Source organism: Tachysurus vachellii, chromosome 6 (assembly GCF_030014155.1).
Source record: "Tachysurus vachellii isolate PV-2020 chromosome 6, HZAU_Pvac_v1, whole genome shotgun sequence".
NCBI classification, from domain to species: domain Eukaryota; kingdom Metazoa; phylum Chordata; class Actinopteri; order Siluriformes; family Bagridae; genus Tachysurus; species Tachysurus vachellii.
Window position 1 is genome coordinate 5,894,905 of NC_083465.1, and position 23,182 is coordinate 5,918,086.

Here is a 23,182-nt window from a genome sequence, read left to right on the forward strand (position 1 = left end):
GACGTGCATGCGGAAAAAATGAAACCTATTAAACACATGAACGCGCACAGCAAAACTTTACGCCGAGTTCAACTGCTTTTACACTTTATACATTAAAATCGTCAAACATACAAACAAACACACACAAAAAAAAAACCACATACTTTTTCAAACTCGACACACAGTCGCACAATCCTTGTTACAAGGAACACACTGCACTTCATAAACTTCCTTCTGCAGTTCAGCGTAAAGATGCGCATCCAAATTTCCTCCCACGTTCACGATCAACACGTACAAAGCAACGTTATAAAGCGCAGATAACATTTAAACATGTGGATCTTCGGGTGCCTTCACATTATTTACAGTGGATAAAATACGCGCAAGCAATTCATTTACATAGCATTTGACAAGATCCTTGTTACAAGGAGTGAATTCTGATTTAGTGAAAATAAAATAAACAAAATAACAAATATACAAACGATACACATCATGCAAGTTATTTTTTTCTTCGAGTCCAGCCCATATACAATTTACATGATGACATTTGAATATAGTCACTTCATCGCCTCCTTGTCGACGGAAAGTCTCGTGAGTCCCGTGGAGGTGATGGGCACGTGTGCGACGGGTGGCGGCACCTGGCAGATGGCACAGGGACACGGCAGTCCTGCCCAGTGCTGGAAACCGGTGCCAACTGAGAGTGGAGGCGTCGGTGGCGTTTTCATCAAGGTCTGAGGCGCCCGAATGGAGCTGAGCGCGGGCAGTGCGGCAGACAGCGCGGCGGAGGATGTAGGCGGTGCTAGAGCGCCTCCGAGAAGCGCGTGGTGCATCGTGGGTGCTGCCGGGCCGGGCGCGTGCGCGGTCCCGTGACTCGCCGCGGCGCCGCAATGGAAAGCTGCGTGATGGCCACCACCGTAGATCTCTCCCACCAGCCTCTTCATCTCGTCCAGAGAGCTATTTAGCATTAGGATGTAGTTCCGCGCCAGCAGTAGCGTGGCGATCTTGGACAACTTCCGCACTGACGGCCCGTGCGCGTACGGCATGACCTCTCGCAGGCCGTCCATGGCCAGGTTCAAGTCGTGCATGCGTTTGCGCTCCCGCCCGTTGATCTTCAGGCGCAGCTGTTGCATCTCCTCCTCGGTGACTTGTTTCTTAAGCTTGTATTTACTGCCGACGCTCGCTGATGTCCGGTCCACGCCGCTTCGTGACAAGTGCTCGCTGGCCATCTTTGCTGTGAACTCGTTCTGGCCCGAGGACGCGAAAGTTTTGCGGGCGTACATCTCGTCCACGTCCGGCGAGGAGGATCTGCTCGAATCAGAGTCCGAATTCATTTTATCACCTCGGTTCGAGTAGGGAGGCCGTCTCTCACTCTGCCTCTGCTTTTGAGTCACTCCTGTTTTGTCACCTGATTTTCTTTCCCCTATTATGTAGTCTCTCTCTTTTTCCCCGTTTCTGTAGTGAGTTGTGTTACCGGTAACTAATCAAGGAACTGTGTCGACTTGGTTCCGACGATGCACAACCTGCTGATTGGCGAGCGATCGCGGGACTCTGGCATTTATAGTGAGGACTGAGAGAAGCCGGAACAAAAGAAGCCCCCATTCATAAAGACCTCGTTAGGATGACGTGCCCATTATCCGCAGCGCTGCGCTTTCACTGTCCCATCGAGCAAAGGAGCAGCTATTCATATTCATTGTAACACCGCCGTGGGAGGGGGGACACTTCAGTCCAGGATACTCTGAGACCTAAAGCTGCTTGAACAATCCTCCTCGACACTTTTGAAATAATACCAGGGGTCAGATTAATCAGCTTACTTCACTGTGCACCTTACGTTTAACAGGTTATGTATCCTTTCCTTTTAGCTCAATTTCAAAATGTATGCTATGCATGTCAAAGGAAGTTTTTTGTTTGTTTTATTTTTTTGGCATATCATTAATAAAGTTTAAAATGTAACGCATGAACAGAGTATATTTTTTCATGTATTATTTTCGGTTTTTTTTTATTATCCTAAATCAGTTTACTCTCTCTGTCTCTCACTCATTTTCTACCGCTTATCCGACTAAATCAGTTTAGACATGTAAAATCATTGTGTAGAGTTGATTTAAATGTAATTAAAAACAAATAAATAAATAAGCACCTGTCTGGTAGAGTGCATGTTTTAAGTAATCAATAACAGGAATCTTTTCATTTTTATCGTGTTTTTTTTTTCCAGCAAACTCATTAGATATTTTCCCTACCTGTGATTAGATGATCCGTATTTAATTCGCATCTTTACGCACCGCTCACGTGTTGTTGCGCAGCGAAAACTCTGGTGTTTAATGAACACCTGCGGTGTTGAGTTCCGTCCTGTACTATTGAACTACTCTTAGAAAAACACTCTGGGCGTCCATTCAACACTGATCATGCAATTACTACACACTTTCCGTCCACGACTGAGGGACGGGTTGCATTACGCATTACAGTTTGCTAAAACCTACAGAAAGATGCGCCACTGTGGGTTCCTTCAGTAACAGGTGGAGCGGATGGAGACACTTTTAACACGTCACCGCGGTGAACTTGAGGCTTATTTGGAGTTTCTTTAAAGAAAATCTATTTATGGGTGTATTTGTGGATATATTAGTAGTAGTTAGTAGTAGTAGTTCATGAAGAGACCATCAATGAATAATGTATTTATTATACATTTTCCTACAGTCCAACTACTATTTAATCTATTTGTTAATTAAAGTAACAATAGCAATTACATGCTATCTAAACAGTCTGCCTTTAAGACAGATGCAACAGTTAAAATTAAAAATAAACCTGTGATGAATTAAAACTGAAATGATCTGTTTCATTTGGTTCATTTTAATATGGTTAATTTTATGGTTATGGTTCATTGCGTCTGTTATCTAAATCCTAATGCATTTCGATTTTAATAGAAAAGAGGAAATGTATTTGAGACAATATTTGTTTAGTTGAAATATATACAGCAACTATAGTATATAGCATTTATCTCATGGTATCTATAGCCTAAATTAAAAAGTGGGACGGGAAAGCATCAGGAAATATGAGCAATTATGGAGATTCCTTTGACACTAGGTAAGAATATTTATAGTGGAGCCACACGACCAAGACTTAGAACAATAAACAAATTTCATAAGATTAAATTAGTGGAAAACATACCAGGGAGGAATAAACAATCTTTGGTAAATTAGAGAAGATAAAAATAGATCATCCGTTTATATGCACTTACAGACACACAAAAAAATTTTCTATCTCATCCACTTCTTGGTGTTCCAAAGCAATAAAAATCCTCTCCGAAAAAAGTAAAAATGTGTATTCAGAGTGGCATTGTAGGAGCAGAAAGGGAACCGTACCTCATAAAGGTGCTGCAATGCAAAGAAAAGCTCTGGACTTCTTTGCTCTCTCTTGGTGGCATTAGAAAGTGTAAAGCTTTGAATACCAATTGCTTGAACTGGACATATGTGAATCCCCTTTAATCCTACTAATCCTGTCCCCGAGTGTTTCTTTGTCTGTGGGGGCGACTGCATAGATCTAAGTGAAAGTGTTCCTAATCCAGCCAATGTGGAAAAATGTCTCAGTGTGTGAGATGCAGGAGGGGAGATAAGGGACGAAAGGAGGGTGTGTATGTGTGTGTGTGTGTGTGTGTGTATGTGTGTGTATGTGTTTGAGGTGCCTGTTACAGGGATGGAAATCTGGGGGGGGTGTCATACACTGAATGAGAAGGAAACCCAAACAGCAGGAAGACCTTCACACACACTCACACACACACACACACACACACACATTCACACTTTCACACATGCACACACACTTACACCCTCCTGCAGTCTGTTGGGCCCACACGTTCTTTTTCCCAACAGTACCAGGGCAGTAGCCCAAATGTCCGACTTTTTTCAAGTTTCCCCTTAGTCAGCGGTACAGTCCCAGCAGGTAGCTTCTAATGTGGCCGATCTATTCTTAAGCCATGAGCTTTTTCATTCTCCCTTTGCCCTGCGCTTCATCTCTTCCCCACGCTCCCAACCCATGCAAAAACAGACGTTTAGCTTAAATCCATGTGGTGGGTCCACTTAGGAAAGGGGTTACACCAAATAATCCTTTCAGAGGAAGACACAATAACCTATGGAGGTATTCAGAAAAAAAAAATCACCACCATCCATGGAAACAAGGATTTTGCTTATATTTCAGTACCAAGAACTAAAACTGAACACTGATATAAACACTAAAGAAAACAGTAATTATAAGGGATACTTATGTTGCACTTCCACACTTCCAATGCATTAATTAAAAGACACAAATTATTTCCAAGTCTCTCTCTCTCTCTCTCTCTCTCTCTCTCTAAAACAATACTTGTAGTATACACATGTACTTGTAGTTTGAGTCCAGTGGAACTGCTAAAACACAGATTCGCTCTTAGTCAGGCAACGTGATCTCAGACAAAAGGTGCATGTCAAAGGGCAGGATTACACTGGTTTGGGTTAGAGATAATTTACTGCTTGTTCATGGAAGAGCAGGTTTAATCTTACTGCTAACTGGCTACAGCTTAATGACAGAGCTAATGAGTGATACCACAGAGACACACACAGACAATAAAACCTATAACACTTACAAGCTTAAGAGATGATTCCTAACAGATTCCCCACTTACTTATCAGTAAATGACCACAGGTAAGACTTAAAGATCTAATATATATATAAAAAATTAATATAATAATTGCTTTATCAATTAAAAAGTAATAAAGGCTAAAACAATTATACACAACTTCCCATTAAAAATAAATTTTACTTTAGTTTTAAGTTTCCGTTTCTTGTTAAAGTTTAAGTCATTTTGTGTGTTTACTCATGATAAACACTAAAGTTCAAGGGGTGCTTATATAAAGAAGATGCAAAAGCTCAATAAGCCTCAATATTTGTATATGCTACTAAAAAAATTAAACAAAATAACAAAACTCCTCAATCAAACTCAGTTGTTCTTAATAAGCATTTGTCTTTTTATGCTTGCACACAAACCTTATTCTTCAAAACATATACTGTTTACTCATAATGACACAGACCGAAAGTACAAAGAAATAAAATTCCCATTGCTTTTATTCTATAGTTCGTTGTCTATAAAACAAGGAATATTTAAAAAAAAAATCTGATTGTTCCTGGGATCAAACAAAAAATGCTTGCTAATTAATGAGACGTACAAAGAATGTGGATTCATGTCAATATTTTGAGAGATGTTCAAAAAGCTTTTGCATTAATTAAGCAAAATAAAAAAATGCTAATTTCCCACTGAAGTTTACATTTATCTTAAAGAAGAAAAGTTTTTATAATATTTTGGCTGTTGGGCTGCCAATAAAAACTTAAAATGATCAAATGTAAACTATATTTTAATGCTGTTGTTAAATGTTTTCACGGCATTTCACAAAAGAGAGAATAATCACTAATGAAAACAGTGAATTAAAATACCATTATTTAGAAATTATTTTATTAATAAAATTATTATTATTAGAAGTATTCTTGATGTTGTTGTTGATGTTACTAAGTATCACCTCTAACAGATTTTCATATGTGCTGAAAGAACTGGCCCAGGATCATCATTATTTCTACACATTATTGGTTCATTTCATAGCATCGCTAAAGATGTTCCACTGTAAACAGAAGTCTGCCAGATGGCCACGAGGTCCTGAGCTCTGAGTTTGTTGCACTTTGCGTCTAGCAGTTTGAGCTCCTCTGGGTCACCTCTCCATCACATCCTCCATGGTGGTAAGAGCCCCTCAGCTCGCTTGTTTTAACCGTCCCTTTCAGCCCCAAAACAATTGTCCAGCTCCTTTTAGGTTCTTTTCAGACCTGGTTTCAAGCCTGGTAGCCTCCATTCTGCTTTGTATGTCACCCGGTGTCTGGTTTGCCCTATTCCAATGGGTGCACATGACCAGAAAATGAAAGCTTGCATGAGGCCTCAGCCAAACCGCAGAGCGCAGAGAAGAGATTAACATGTAAGCTATTGCGGGCTGAGCTGGGCCCAGGGGAGGGAGCTTTGTGTCCGGCCAGGGTTACATGTAAGCAGAAAGGGTCTGGACGGCTAAACCTATTGTGTGAGTCAATCCGAGGGAGGTTGTTTCATTAATTACACATTATCTATTGGTCTGTGAGGTAGGAGGTACATAGGTTGGAAGAAATACAGAGTGAAAGAGAGAGAAAGAGAATGTGAAGATAATGTATTAAACTTGATCTTCTCCAAAAAACTTTCTTGAAAGAGATAGACAATTGTCTTAGAATATCTAATATGATCATCTGTTTCGGTGCTGATTCTCTCATACTGCCTTGTCTACGTGCGTATTGTCTGATAGTAGTTCATCCACAAGCACCTCCATGTTGTGTCATTGAAGCCACTTCACTGGACTCCCCACAGCAGCTTAAAGAGATCTAATGGCTTTCTCTGCCTACAAACACCAAGCTTTCAAGTTCCCACATTTCAGCGATTCAGGCTGAAAAGAGTTCAGGCTTGTAGCCTGAGAGGGTACATCAGACATCTCTCTATTGTGCTCATTCTCTTCATGCTCGCCTTGACCAGAGACCTCCACAGCTTTATGACCTGCTCGGGATTACTCTCATTGAACACAGGCCATCCCTCTCCAACCCCCTGGTAACCCAGTAAAACCAGTGGGAGGACCACAACTTTACAACGGCCTGTCTAAAATGTGCCTCTCTGATTGTTCCTCATTACAGTGCTCCTCCTCCCTAGTAACGACACGGATGCCAAGGATGGCAGGCTGATTCCAAACACTCCAGGAAAAGTCTCCAAAAGCAAAGACTTTTCCACTAACAGCTAAGGGAATTGTTACAAACATGGTAAATAGTAAAAAAAAAAAAAAAAAAAAACACCTTTAGAAAATCTATGATCATTTAGCCTACTTTTAGTTCTTCTTTAAATTTAATGGAATTGTCAGCTCTTTGTGCTCCTGAATATCAGAAACATTTCACATTAACCTGATTTTTTTTCCTTGGACACAATTAGATTTACACAAGCAGCACAGGCCATAAAAATTAAAATAAAATTAACATTACATAATGTAAATGATTTTTAAAAATAGAGTTAAGCACATCACATACTGTAAGGAGCTTTAAAGTTGACAAAAGGATGAATTTTGCATTTTGCATTAATTACATGTCACTGTAAATACAATTTTCTGAGGCTTTTGCCAATGCTTCTTTTACCTTTTAAATAAGGATAAGATTAAAAAAACATTTTAGAAATATATACAATTTGAAATAACTGGTTGCTAATTTGTGATTTGTTTTATCAGATCCCTAAATAAAAACCTCAAAAATTCAAACTGTGATAAAAGTGTTATCAAATAATTAATACTGTTTTTATGTTCTACACAAATAGCTGCCTTTTTTTAAAAAAAAAAAAAAAACATATTAATGTGTTAAATATCCCCACAGGAAAAAATGATTTAATTGTATATTCAGTGTATATTATCTGTTTATTGCTCATTAAATATAATCTAGAAATAATCTGGTTATTGTTGTAGATACAACGCCAAGTGTATTCAAACTAGTGTTCTAGTGTAATTAATATTCAACAGCAACTGCTCATATTCACTGCACATTAATCAACCACTTCTGGTTGATGCTGAATTTTTTTTTACCATGCAATGACAGTATAGTTGAATCTATCTCTTTGAGCATATAATTTAAATGTACAGAATTCACATTTGGCTACTTTTGTCAGCTTGCATTCTCCAAATCAATCTATTTCCACACTTTATCACACTGCAAGCATATTGTGAATCTCCCAGCATCCAGCAAAATCTTGGATCTAAATGAACCTTTCTTGGATCAATCCTTTAGCACTAGTGGCTGCCCCTGAGGTTGAACTGTGAATGTCGGTGGTCGTGCTTCACATTCTGTCCCTTTATGTCTTTGTTAAAGCTTTAAAAATGTTGGTTGGACACTGACTATTTAACTGACAGCTCCACAGCAGAAGACTTGAACTTCGGTCTGCTGGATATTATACAGTTTATCCTTAGGGTGCTAATAAAAACCCATATGACCTAAAGTGATCTCAAATGCTCACATACTGAAAAGCCAATGCTCTCCGTGGAGGCAGGGCCGTATCTTATTAGCGTTCACTCGTCAAGGGCCATTAGCGCCTCAGGTAAAACCGTCAGTGACAGAGGAGAGGTTTAGGGCAGCAGGGAGTTAAACTAACACTTATCTAATTACTGACAAAGCAGGCACACAGCAGCCTTATTCAGCTGATTGCTGAAGCACACACAAACACAAACATTTACCATGAAGGTGCATAATAGTGTGAATCTGATAGAAAAAAAGGCTGACATCAAGTCAGGAAATAACAGTCTTATTTAGGAATGATCTTCCTCTTTTAAATTAGATTTGTCATAACAAATAGGATCATATACAAAATTCTTAAAACAGGCAAAGTTCAAATTTCATTCAACACAGGATTTTAACAAACTGTATATAAATATAAATATATAAATATAAATATTGACATATATATAGATATTGAAATATGACATATAGGTGTCAGAGTGTCAGAGTTTTTGTAACATTCAGTAAGTTTTCCACCACCACAAAGACTTCAGGACAGACGCATTTAAACTTTGTTTTCTCAGTACCAAGGCAAGTTTTGTTTGTGTTATTCAATGGAGAGACAAAAAAAAAACATGTTGAAGCAGTAACTGCTTATTGCTGCTATAATGTAAGTGATGAATGTTGAAAACAAAAAAAAAATGTTTGCAAATCACTGTGGTATAACTGGAATAAAACACTATAAGCCACGTTCTTATATGTAAGTAATTTGCGTTGCATCAGGCCATATCAACCCCCCCACACACACACACATTCACACACTCACACACACACACACACACACACACACACACACACACACACACACACACACACACACACAAACCTTGTTGTGTTTAATTCTTTATTTAATACAAAAGCAGTAAGTCAAAGTGAAACATTTGCATCCCTTGAGAGCTTCTTAAACAGTGTATATTCAACAACAGATTAATTAAAGCCTGAATAAGCAGAAGAAATACAAAATAGCTTCTTGTGAAGTTCCAAGCCTAACAAAAGCCTCACACTATACATGGCAATGTGAAGGATAAAAGGGCTATTTTCCCAAGTGATAATTACCAGTGGGCAATTTAGGGATATCGAGAAGGATTACTCCTCTCCACCCACTAATACCCGGCTGTAAACACAGAGTTTCTGCCCCAAAACACACTGTGTGTGCTACTAGAGCTTTCACTGGTTTTGTCAGCCCATTGGCTAATGGAGGAAGTTAATTGTATTGGTTGTAAGGCCACCTGTCACACCAGCTTCATTTCCATAGTAATGGGAGAAGGGTGGCAAGGACAGCGTGCATCAGCCATGATCGAGAAGCATTTATGCCTGTTTCAAAGACAACACAAATATGGCCACACACACACACACACACACACGCACACACGTACCATTTATTTAGTCCACATTAGGCTTATATAAAGTCTAGGATAGCTGATAGATAATGTGTAAGAACAAACTCACAAATTATCCAAGAGGAATTTTTATATATATACTTTTTTTAATGCAAATTTACATTCATAAAGTTCCAAATGGGCATGGTGGCTTAGTGGTTAGCACATTCGCCTCACACCTCCAGGGTTGGGGTTTGATTCCTGCCTTCACCTTGTGTGTGTGGAGTTTGCATGTTCTCCTCTGCCTCGGGGGTTTCCTCCGGGTACTCCCCGGTCCAAAGACATGCATGGTAGGTTGATTGGCATCTCTGGAAAATTGTCCCTAGTGTGTTCTTGCCTGAGTGAATGAGTTTGTGTGTGTGTGCCCTGCGATGGGTTGGCACTCCGTACAGGGTGTATCCTGCCTTGATGCCCAATGATGCCTGAGATAGGCACAGGCTCCCCGTGACCCGAGGTAGTTCGGATAAGCGGTAGAAAATGAATGAATGAATGAATGAATAAATGATTGAATGAAAGTTACAAATAGTTTCATAGAGTTTTCTCTGGAAATTGACATTTATTTATCAAAGAATGTGAACACAATGGATGCAGAAGTTCACATTTTTGAACACTTCAGCATGTAGTGACTCATACATACATACATCAGACATGTGTGCACACCACAGTTAACTTGTTTCCCTGTGAGAAAATAAAATGTTTCCCTTGTCCACTGCCTTGTAATTTTTGTGCAATTGTAATTGGGGAGTAAAACCATTACATGACTTGAATGGTTTCTGTATTTGTCTTTAGAACACATTATCGATTGAATCCAAATAATGTATTTGTATTTTGTTACATTCTTCAGTTCCTTCTCGCATATGCAATTCATTAATAACATTTTGGTGAGTGTAGGACAATAACGCTAGAGGATTAGAGTGACGGTTTAACAAGGCCATCTGTACCACATCCTGTCTATTCTCTCCACTGCTGCTGCTTTACATCTCTCACTCTGTCTATCAATCCTTTTCTCCTGGATCAAGCCTAATTAACAGATGTAGCCAGTCTCCACAGTTATCATGGAGATGGGGTTTGCCTGGCTAACTGCAAACCGCTTAGTTGGCCAAATGACATGATTTCCCTTAACATGTAAAGAGCTCAACAATAAGGCTGAATGATAAGTGAGGGACATTTTGATTAGCAGTTTGTATTGTTTTTGTCGTGCAAAAGATTGTGCTGGCCTCAGTCTTGGCCTATTGGCCTATAACGTCCACTTATTCTGACTTAGGAGGAAGTTGTTAAAAGTTTGTACATGTTCTTGAACTACATACAGTGTAAGACTTTGGAGGCAGTAAAGTTTGTCAGCTGTTTAGTGTCATTGAGTACTGTTGAATTATAGCTACGGTAGACAGGATTATGATGTGTGGCTGTGCGTTTACCTCACCGATAGCACATCGCCTTTTTTCTCGCCATCTTTTCTTATGATGCATTTAAAATGCTAATAACTGGTTTATTATGTGCTCTGTCAAATGCAAATGTTTTTTTTTTTTTTCTTTTTTTTTTTTACTGCTACAGCGTTAGGCCAGCAGAGGCATTAGCATATCTTATGCCTACCTCCTTAGCATGTGGCACTGTAGCTAGCCCCATGAAACAATGTAATAAATTAGATTAACAGGCACATTAGATAAACAAGCCAAAAGGATGGCACGTTTAAGATGTACAGCGAGGTTGCTCAGGCAAATGAAGGTGTCTGGCTCTGCTAGCATATGGCACATCTATTCCATCAAACCGACACCAGCTCAACATTAGCTGGAAGTGTCAGGCAAGGCAGGCGGAGTCTAAAAATCATCATGTTCATAACTTTATCAACGAACAATGATGAACTCCGTGCAAACGGAAAGCTTAACACGCTTAAATGTCATACTGAAGGAGAAATTTTACTTGTTATTTGTTGCATCAACCCAATGGCTATATATTGATTCATTGTGAGTATAATATATATATCAGTATATATTATATATATATTTATATTTTAATATAATTTTAATAGCTTGTTAAAAACATTTTAATGACATTCATAATCCTCCTGAATTTTAGATTTTATGCTGAAAGTAAAAATGTTTGAAATGTTGTAATTAAGGTCGTAGACTAGCATAAATCTAATCATTCTAACATGCAAGAGTACATGTTAAAATATAAAATAGTATTTTAATCATTTAGTTCAGTTACTGGGAGACTGGATCGACAGAGAGAGCAGCTAAAATTGTGGCTAATATTTTTAGTTTTGAGTTTACTCCAAAGACTATTACAAAAAATCAAATATAAAAAAACCCCACTATTGTCTAGGATTAAGGAAAATGAGAAGGAAAATGAATCAATAAAATATAATAAAGACAAGGACATTTTTATTTAAACATTTTTTCCACACTGCAATATATATATATATATATATATATATATATATATATATATATATATATATATATATATATATATATATACAATATCTACATTTTATATATCTACAATATTTTACACACACATATATATATATATATATATGTATGTATATATATATGTATACACACACACGCATGTATACACACACACACACGTATATGTATATACACGTGTGTGTGTGTGTGTGTGTGTGTGTGTGTATATATATATATATATATATATATAAATATATATATACACACATACACATATATATATATATATATATATTTGTGTAAAATATTGTAGATTTTTCTATAATTCAAGCTTGAAATTGTTTTATTCTTCTGGCAGATTATTTAGTTTATTTTAGGTATTTATTTTGTATGAAGAGGCAAAATAATCTGCTAATAAAAAAGAAAGTTAAAAATAATAAAAGAAAACAATTAATAAAAAAATATAATAAATAAATAAATAGATAAATAAATAAATAGGTTATCGAAAAGTTATCTAGTAATTTCGTAATAGTTAATGAGATAATGTTTTTTTTTTCATATCTTTCATATCATATCAGGTCAAAACGATGAGCACACTTGCTCTGGAGAGAATAACAGCACTGAGGGTCTTTCTGTAATGTCTACAGGTTAGACACATTTTTAGAGGAATTTTAGTACATTCCATCATGAAGGATATTTTAAGCTGTGATATATTCAGATCCAGAGACTGAGAGATGAGGAAATGAAAATATTGCTTTGTATTTTTGGTTCATGATTCTAAAAGATACAACCAGGTTATGGGCAAGAAAAATGTCCTGGTTTCAGAATTCAAGTTTCCATCAATATCATGATTTCCATCAATATTTACAAGAGCACCTGAACTATCAGCCACAAAACAGCCTTAAATGAGCCTCCATATTTTTGTAGGTACTTTTTCTCAGATGTTCTTAGAAAGTTCTACAAGATTTTGCCATGAAACATAGCAACTACAAGAATTGTGCAATTATAAAACTGTGCTATTTGGCTTCTTTTTTTGTTTTCTTCACCATCCTCCTCATCATGAACTCATGGGTCCAAGTCCTGGAAAATGTCCAGCTCATTTAGCAATACATGCAATACACTTGTATTGTGCGTCTTTTATATTCTTTTAATATATTTTTTTCAATTCTTTTTTAATTATTGTGCGAAATAGGGTGTTAATACTTAGATAGTATTGATTAAACCTGAAATGTAAACTGAGTAAATATATCTGAAATTTACTTCAATCTTGTACCTAACAAATAAGAATGAAAAAATAAACGACAAACTAATATATTTACTATGTATAATTTTAAATGGTCTGCTATTTATTATTCTTTTTTTAAAGATTGTACTGGTACATTTCTATCATCCTAAGAGAGGACGTTGATCATGGCTGTTGATAATCTTAACCATCTTGATTTTTTGTAAATTGTTGCTGTAAACTTAAACCTGTAAACCTTTCCATTTTATTACACATGCTTTACTATTTATTGTTTGAATAGCTAACTCAGAATAATTTTTAATATTAAGATTGATATTTTCTTTATCTTCTGTATTGTTTCACAAGATCCACGAAACGAAACTTTTTTTCCATAAACTTTTAATGCCATTTTTTAATTTTTAATCCATAGATCCATTTATTCTTTTGATTGAATCATACAGTATGCAGCTTTTTATGCAAAACCTAAATCCCTATTACTGACGCACTTCAGATGAACATTCAGAGCTGCTGTTTTGTGTAGCTCTTTGAAGCCTTTGTCCAGAAGATGCAATTAGAGCTGTAATCCTAACCATTAGCCAAGTAACAATACTTGTGAATCCACTGTAATCTTCACACCACAGTCTGCTCTGGAAAAGGAAGAATAGCTCACCCTTAAACAGATGGCCTGAAGTCTAGGCGGCCAGGAGGCCTGCACACCGAGAAGGCAATGCGGAGGCATATGGCCACAGCCCTGTCCCCTGCCGACTGCTACATTCTGCTTTCTGGACACACATACAAACACACTTGAAAACTCTATCACAATGGTTTCTAGTCCTTATTCTCAATGTATATGCAATGCTTATATTTTAGAGGTCTGCTATCACGGAAACCGGCATTCATCCTGCAGCATAGCATATACACTTTATAGGCATATTCCACTGTCCACCTGTTGTTCCTTATAGACAGAAGTCATTTTTTATCTTCTTAATAGTGTAAATCAGACATTCCTCTTTCAGAGTTTCAACAATCATTGAGTTATCCCTGGCTTGTAGAACACACTTTCCACAGCTCTCACACTGTTTAGGATTTGAACTCCTAAACAAACTTGCTAATGGGCTGACAGGTCAAGAAGATGTGTTGGGAGCAGAAAAAAAAACACTTAATTGACCAGATATGTTGCACTTTGCTGGATTTTACTGTGCATGGTCCAGGCATTTTGTCGCAGCAGCGTCTAGCAGATTGCAGTGAAGGACCCCCCAGTGCCGTTTCCATCTGTACCTAAAGACCCACATGCCCTGACAATGAGGTGACCATGTCCCTGCCTGCACACAAACAGAGGGGTCGGTAGTGGAGTGTGCGTATATGTGCGTGTGTGTGTGTGTGATGGTGGTGGTGGTGGTGGTGGTGTGTGGGGGGGGGGATGCATGAGGCGAAATACATTAATAAGCTATAATATCAGTCTCAAATGCCTTATCCATAATTTATACCCTATGCCAATTTATATGGTGTGGAAGCCTTTCGGGGGGGATTTGGGGTAGTGTTTGGGGAGACTCTCATACATCACGTTATTTTATTAGCTTTCCACCCTCCTCTCTCACTCTAGCTGGCCTTTCACTCTTCTTCTTTTTTTTTTGTTGGCCCCTGTTTTGTCATGGTTGTTGTTCTGTTCAGCACAACTGGCCCCATAAAAAACTCCAAACAGCTTAATTGCTGGGTTGTAAAAGATTTGCATGTTCTGGATGGGGGTGGGCGGTGTTGCAGTGTGAGTTGGGAATCGAGTGGCTAGGGTAGGACGGGATAATAGGAAGGGTGGGGATGAGACTAAAGACTACATGGTTGGGGGAGGCCAAGAAAGAAACATCATCATCCTCATCAAGTGCAACATTGCCCGCACAAATGCCCGGCTGAATTCCCTTCTGAATTGGCACCAATTATGGGTTTGAGATCTGGTGAGGTCAGCAGCAGGGCTGTTACGATGAACCTAGGCATGCATGCTCCGACTATTAAACAGCCTGCAACCAGAACAAGAGTGTCAAGAAGGAGTGAGTCTTTAATTATATCCTGAACTGGATCTCCTTTATCATTCTATCCTTCAAGAAGTGAAGAAACACTCCCAGTGTACACCAGATATTGACCATTTAATCAGTATTACCTATTGCTGGTTCATCACTGATGTTGAAATTGTAACACAACCAAAATAGAATAACATTTAAACTATATGAATATTATTAGTATGTATTAAAATGCTATAACTGGTCTAACTGTAATTATGCTGAATATAAAGTACTTTTAAAATGTAATTTTTCTTGCATTTCATTAGGTTTATGGTTTTAGCATTTTTGCATTTTTGCCTAGGTTTATGATAAAATATTTAAACTAAATAAACAGAACAAATATAAACCCTTATTATAAGAAAGTATAAAAGCAAAGAAAAAAAAAGAAAAGAACATTTAATGAATGGAATATTTTAGAGTTTAATCATTTAATTTCTCTCTAAATGAAAAGCATAAGGGTTAAAGATGGTCCATAATCTTTTTTTCTCTCTGCACATTAATGTTTTAATTATTGTAATTTAAAAATAACTTTATTTAGATTTATTTATGTGAAATACCTCTAATTAATCCATACAATTATTCATTCAATTACCTAGCCAAATTGTCATTCTTTTCTTAGTGAATATAAAATAAATCTCTTCTTTATGTGTATGTAAAATAAGGTTTTTAAGCTAGCTTCATATTAGCAGAGAATTCACTTATTAATTGACTCAATTGTACATGCTATTTAAAATCTTTTTAACCAATATCATATTAGTATTTGCAATACTGAAACTACAAGGCAAATCACAATCCTATCGAACAAATTACTTTATTTATTTATTTATTTATTTATTTATAATTATTTTGGTCCAAATAATACACAGTAGCAATGTTCCAGCAGCTCTGTTACTGCAAGGGATATATTACAATTGTCATATGCAGCAATATGATTGTAGTGTATAATTCTGTCCAGTCGTATTATAAAGTATTATATTTGCATATATTTACATAAAACATGTCACTATTAAAAACAATCCTCAGCTTATCTTCAGCTTTAGAGAAACTTGATGTCGGTAGCAGACTGGCATGAGAGAGATGGATGTTGCCGATCTGCTGCATGTGTGATGGTTGGGGTGGGATGCGGGAAGTAAGCCTCTGCTCTAAACCCATCAAACTGCCAGTGTGTTTAATTGTTGGCTCATCAACAGAGCGGCGTGTCCTCACTAAGCTCACTCATTACCACTGCACCGCCTTTACCCACAATCCATCACGCGTGCATGAGGCTCCGCACGCCGAGCAGCCTGAGCAAAAGGCCCTCATAATTGCAATCATATATGTGAGGCTTTAGCGCGTGCCATACTGTACCATTAGTTTCACAAATAAGTAATAATTTGCTAATGACAACATTATGTTGAGTCAGTTTAGGGGCAATTAAAGTGAGTGATATTTACATATGCCTAATGAATCATGGTGCCATGGCAGCTTGAGGGAGGCTCATGAATATTCATCCACGCATTCACAGCGGCCTGCCCGTAGTTTATAAACTGAATTATGGTTGATTTGCCCTTTTAAAAAATGAACACGGGCGCATCTCCCTCAAGGAGCGAATGAACAATAAAGGCTGATTATAAAAATGCTTTTGGTGGTAAACTGCCGGTGAGAAAATCAAAGCCTGATTTTTTTATAGACTTCCACAGCTTTATAGCAAAAACCCACACACAGTTTAATGTAAGGTAATAGAGAGCCCACCCCTTCCCTGTCAGTGCCTCACAATCTTAATGTTGGCTGGCACACATCAGAGAGGTCAACTGTGTCACCCAGCAATCAGTCCCTAATAGCTTATAGAGAGCTGCTTTTCACCAAGTACCAGCTGCATAGCGTCCACCTAAACGAGATGTAAATAGGGGTGTAAATACAATGACAATATCTGTATTTGTCTCCGTATCTACAGCTTTAGTGCTTCAAATATTCACATATGTACTCAAAAAATACATATATATAAATATATACATATTTAGTCTAAATTAATTCACCGAAATCCTGGCCGGGCAGTTACTAAGGATGAATGAATGCGTGAGGTAAATCCATTGAGCACTGATTCATTCCCACTAATGAATGTGATCTTTTTTGTTTCACAAGCTTCTTATCTGAACTTAAAAATACCTTAAAAATAAAAACCTCTCACCTACTTAACTTTTTTGTTGTATGTATGGTTCTTATACTTGTTGCAATCTTTTTGTTTCAGCCATTTAGTTTCAGAACATTTCTTACCAGCTTCCTTTAAAAAAGAAAAAGATGCTTTTTCTTATTCATATGTATTAGTTACATGAATGTATCATCTTTTCACATTAAGTCTGGCCGTCTCAGCCTTCCTAATGTTTTATTGTTTATGAGCCACACTGATACTTTTTTTTGCCTCATCTACTCAAGTGTACTTGTTAAAAAAATGAAAAAAAAGAAAGAAAAAGAGCCCTAAGTTTAGAGTTGCTAATTGGGCTCTTTTAATTGCAATATGTGTGTTTTGAACTGGTTCCATCCAATTCCCTGAGTAGATTATTAATTGTAAATCCCAACATCTGCCTTGCTGAAAGTAATTTGATCGGATGCAATGGCACTTTGACCCTTGTTCAGAGCTCACTGAAAACAGCCTGTATGCATGATCGTGAATCAGTACACCTGTTTCAAACAAAACATTGAGCCATAATCCTTTTTTTAAGGGGTTATATGGATAATTAGGATTTTGTAGCTCTTCTGCTTGAAATCTTTAGTGATTTCGGGTCCTTTATAAACCTAAAACGATTTCCAGTAAACCCTTAGAGGTTCTAGATTTAACCTAGGGCAGTTTTGAGTTCTAATAAATCGAGTCATTCTTCCAAATCCAGCAGTCTATGGGGCAGAAAGAAAAAAAATAGAGACACTAAAAACATTTTGAAAACTTTTCTTTGTAAACATTGTTTTTTTTGGCCAAAAGGAACAAATATGGAATAAAAATGTAAGTACAATAAATAGAACAGAATGGAAAACAATTAAGTAAAAAGACTATCCTAGATAAATCTAGATTATTGCAGATATTTATAATAGCAGACTTCCTTCTTTTGTATTTCACCGTCTGTTTTCACACTGAATCAGAGTAAGCGATAAGGAAGCTATACTGTATGAAACAATGCTGCCCCCTTGTGGACTGTCCCTGTTACACAGCTGTGCAGTATTTAGGTTCAATAAGGTTATATAGGAACTGTAAATATGGAATTTTGCAGAATATTCTCACTCTAAAACTTTTATTCTGTGAAAAATACATTTTCTATTAAATATTAACATATTTCATAGTTGTGGATCAGAAATGATCAAATCTATTCCAAAAGATATGTATCTATGAATGCTGTGAACCTTAACAGTAAGGTTTCCTCTTAACTATGTGCTTGTGCTCACAACTGTATGCTCAGAGTACATACAATTTAAAAATAAAAAAAGAAACTATTTAAAAAAACATTTTTAATAAGCGTAAAATCAATTAAATAAAATAATCAAACATGACATCCATAAGATACCTGAACATTTACATTTACTGACTTATACATTACACATGCTCAGATGTGAGTGGAATGCCAAACAAGTGTTTTATTAAGGCAGGTGCACTTGTTTGGTGAAGCAGTTACCATTAAACTCTAGATTATCGTGAGCCTAGATTTCTACAGTAAGTATATCTTTGGACAGTAAGTATATTCTATCACTTTATTAGGAAGACCATACTAATACAGAATAGGACCCCATTTGCTCTTAGAACAGCCTCAGTTTTTCATGGCATGGATGTCACCAGGTTTTGGAAACATTCCTTAGAGATTTTGGTCCATGTTAGTATAATCGTCTTAAACTGAACTACACTGAACTCATTGTGTTGTTTGTGGATCTAGTTTGAGATGAATTGTGTTTCATTAAATGTTACATAATCATGCTGGAAGTAACCGTTATAACAGCCATTTAAACAATGCTGAATTTGTATTAAAGAGAGAATGTGTACCGATGTGTCCCCTCATCATCTTTCTATGTCCTCCACCAGCCTGAACTACTGACACTAAACAGATTGGGTCCATGGATACATGTTGTTGACTTCAGATTCTGAGCCACTTTGTCAAATCAAGCAACGTCTGGGCCTATTGTACTTTTTCGCTCACCGTGGATGTGATGAGTGATTATTTGAGTTTCCTTTGATGTATTGTCAGATCAAATCAGTCTGGCAATTCCATTCTGATCTTTTTCATAAAAAAATGCTTCCTCCCACAGAACTGCTTCTTATTAGCTGTAATCTCCAGAGACTGGCATGTGTTATCCTTATCCTTATGTGCAATCCTAGGCACATGTGGCACTAAAAACCATGCCACAATAAAATTTTTAATATGAAACATAACTGAAACTGTTGACACGTATCTGCATGATTTTAAGCATTGTGTTACTGCCATATGATTCGCAGACTGGATAATTGCATGAATGAGCAGGAGTTTATGTGTTCCTAATAAAGTGGAGGGTGAATGAATGTGTGCTACAAGACAAGGGCTTAATTTGAGTGATCCAGACAGGTCTTTTCAAGTATTATCTAGATTATTTCCCAATAAATGAACAGTTAACAACCATATACTGTAATAGTCCAAATATTTGGACTAGGTTATTTAACTTAATCCCATTTCCTGCAGTTTACCCAAAATGTTAATGCCTTTAAGGGATCTCCCAGATGAAACAACTCAAAGATTACTAGATTTAACCTCTTTATGTGTATTTAGATAATATTTCTCTTTCTTCATTAAAGGTGTATATAATATATATATGTAAAAAGAGAGGAAAGATACGACTAAGAAACTTTTCATCCAAATACCACTTAGTACAAGAAAGATACAAATATGCTGGACATGTTAGGAATTTCATCCATAGGCATAAACATTTCAGGGAATGGAGTCATGCCATTGCTGTCCACCATGGTTTTCACTGTGTATGCTTTCATCTCCGCCTTTCCCACCAACACATCTGTGTGAATAACAGCTATCCTGGGTCCCTCATGGTAAGGCATGTCCATATCTCTACCCAGCACAACATCATGGTTTTGCCCAGGCATCGAGAATGGGTATGAGACATATAGCCTCTCCAGCCTCCTCACTGTGAAGTAATGAACAGACGGCGAAGCACCCCTTTCTGAGTTGCACTTGGCCAGCACCAGGTGGCGGACTTCTGAGTTGTTCAGCAGACGTGCAACATTAAGTGGTGAGGTGTACCACACTGTCAGACGCTTGTAAGTCACTGTACTGGGGCTGTTGTTGTGCTCCAGCAGGGAGAGCGGGTGGTTGTGACAAACACACTCACTGGAGTTAATAACACTGCATGCTACCAGGTCCTGCATGCAGGTACAGATGATGATGTGGTGCTCACTCACACTAGCCAGAGTGAACTCTGCATGCAGGATCGCCGGCATGACCAAAGACAAAACACAGTACAGAGCAACAGCACCCACATGACCCAAAAGATTCAGCTCTGACATTGTTGCGAATCTAGAAACACTAGAAAGCCTTGCTGCTATGTTCCACTCAGAGTTATGTCTTTCTGCTATGTCACATGAATCCTTTCCAAATGGTTTCGTCCTGCTGAAAATGATAGAAAAACTTCTGTAGTGATGTTGACAGTGAGAGCACAGCCATGGACAGCTGGCATGGCCTTAGACAGGCCCCAGAGTAGGCTTCTGCAAATGATAATAAGAACACAGGTAAGAAGATCACAAAAATATCATTAATATATATATAAGCAGTCATGGCTGGTGCCGATATTTGATGCCAGCCCGAAGTCTAATACCTCACAAAGCTGACAATGAAACATTTTTTATATACACAAAACACAACGTGCTTAAGACAACAACACCCACAGATTAGACTTGCAGAATATTCAGAAGGAATTTTTGACCAATCTATCTTACAAAACTCAGCTTCTCTCTCATATTCGTATTTATAGGGTGTCTGGTGTGAACAGTTTTCTAAAGATCATTCCAGAACATCTCTGTGGGGTCTAAGCTCTGACTCAAGTGCGCACAAATGTTTTTGTTTGTTTTTTTTGGAAACTAGCAGCTTTACTTGTGGTGTCCTGCCATGGACACTGTGTGCATGTTTAATGTTTTCTGTGTAATACACTCATGAACAGAGATGTTAACCAGTTCCATTGATTTCTTCAAGTCTTTAACTATCACTCTAGGGTTCTTCTTTATTTTTTACCTCATTGATAATTGTGCAGTTTGCCCTTTTTAGTCATCTTGGCTGGATTTAGGGATAGAAGCCACAGTACATCTAAATTTTTATAGACAGTTTGTCTAACAGTGGACAGATGAACAGATATATAAGTGCCAATGTTTCATGAGTCTACAGTCTGAACAAGAAAGAATCAGTCCTAGCTTTGCTTTTTCATATCATTCTGTGTATTTGTCTTACAACCATTGGTGGCTCTGCTGTGCCTGATTCCACAAAAATTAAACCGATTTATTTTCGTCTTTAAATGCCAGGAGGTTTAGTGATTTACTGATTCCTGATATAAACCAGCCGCCCCTGAATATAGGATTAACGTACATATTATAACATGCATCTATTACATGGTTATGTGAGGATTTTAAACTAAATTCCATTCACCCCAAAGACTTCCGCTTGTGTCTTTATTTGTCACAGAAAGCTTGCTGTTATGGGAAACAGGCCAGTTTTAGAACCGCTGATGGAAATGGAATTTCACTTGGTCTGGCTCACTCATTATGACTAGGACGCTCACTTGGCTAATTTTGTGCAACAAAAAACCTGCACATGGCAAATGCTTAGCAAATTGCTGTTTATTCTGTTCCGGGTCCAGAGGATAGAACACACACTGCTTCCCTCATTTTCTCCCTTGACTCATGCTGGGACCACATGTGCAAGACAGGACTTAAGATTTGTTCTCTATCATAACACACACACACACTCACACACACACACACACACACACACACACACACACACACACACACATATTCATAGTATGTTATTTTTTCTAACCACCTCTTAACCACTCTGTTATATATATATATATATATATATATATATATATATATATATATATATATATATATATATATATATATATATATATATATATATACAGTATATGTCGCCAACACTGAGACAACACTAACAGGGGAGTATCCTCGTATGTCTGACTCACACATCAGAATTTCTATCTTCGCCTGACTCACTAGTTATTCCTTTCCACTTCTATCCCGTTGTAACAATCTTTCTAACAGCAAAACAACTTAGCTTATATCTTTCCAAACTTACAAAACTCAGAATCCTGTAACATGAAAGCCTGTTGTGATTGATGCCAAAAACAATAACTAGGATACCACAAGCTGAGAAGACTTAAGTATAAAGTCTTGAAAATATGTAATTATCTCACACTTATTAAAGATAATGTCATTTTGTTAAAAAAAAAAAAATAATATCCAGCTGGGAATATGTTCTGTTTCCTCTAACACTTTCACCTCGACATCAAGCAAAGTTACAGTTAATGGTTAGTTATGCAGAAGTAAGAGAGAGAGAGAGAGAGAGAGAGAGAGAGAGAGAGAGAGAGAGAGAGAGAGAGAGAGAGAGAGAGAGAGAGAGAGAGAAAGAACACATATAGCTACCTGCTATTCCTTATCAATGCAGATATGTCCAGCACGAGTCCTTTTCCCAATCTGAGGATTTAAGAGACTGATGAGGAATGTGGGAAGTTTTCACTGGACTCAGTGAATCCGCCTTGCTTGCCAAAGCCACAGACAGTGTCCTCACTATCTTGCTATGCATGACCGGCCAAGTCAAGGAGGAAAACCTAAACTACAGATGGAACAACATGAGGCAGTCGTTCACATATATGACGTCATTGCAGATAAAACACCCACTGACATCTACAGCAGGATTTGACTGTGGATAACAGAAAAGTTGAAAGTAGAAAAATCTTTGTTGCTTTTTTATTATATAACAACAATTTTATGGTTCCTTATATGAATGTACCGTGTTTCATTTCAGTT

General features: G+C 37.4%; 2 protein-coding genes across 2 annotated transcripts; both read right to left on the reverse strand.

Annotated features, from left to right (window-relative positions):
- Window positions 1–244: 244 nt before the first annotated feature.
- On the reverse strand, window positions 245–1,569 carry olig3 (oligodendrocyte transcription factor 3). The gene has a single exon (XM_060871332.1). The coding sequence runs from the start codon at window positions 1,305–1,307 to the stop codon at window positions 534–536; it is 774 nt and encodes a 257-aa protein (XP_060727315.1). The 5' UTR covers window positions 1,308–1,569; the 3' UTR covers window positions 245–533.
- A 17,094-nt stretch (window positions 1,570–18,663) lies between these two features.
- Window positions 18,664–22,968, reverse strand: si:ch73-52p7.1 (uncharacterized protein LOC100321084 homolog). The gene is made up of 2 exons (XM_060871333.1): window positions 22,799–22,968; window positions 18,664–20,848 (listed from the first exon to the last, which is right to left on the reverse strand). Exon 2 carries the CDS (start codon window positions 20,648–20,650, stop codon window positions 19,997–19,999), a length of 654 nt encoding a protein of 217 aa, XP_060727316.1. The 5' UTR covers window positions 20,651–20,848; window positions 22,799–22,968; the 3' UTR covers window positions 18,664–19,996.
- Window positions 22,969–23,182: the final 214 nt, after the last annotated feature.

Bases quoted from the DNA above. Each gene is read 5' to 3' on its own strand.
- olig3 (XM_060871332.1), bottom strand. From the start codon at position 1,307: ATGAATTCGGACTCTGATTCGAGCAGATCCTCCTCGCCGGACGTGGAC.
- si:ch73-52p7.1 (XM_060871333.1), bottom strand. From the start codon at position 20,650: ATGTCAGAGCTGAATCTTTTGGGTCATGTGGGTGCTGTTGCTCTGTAC.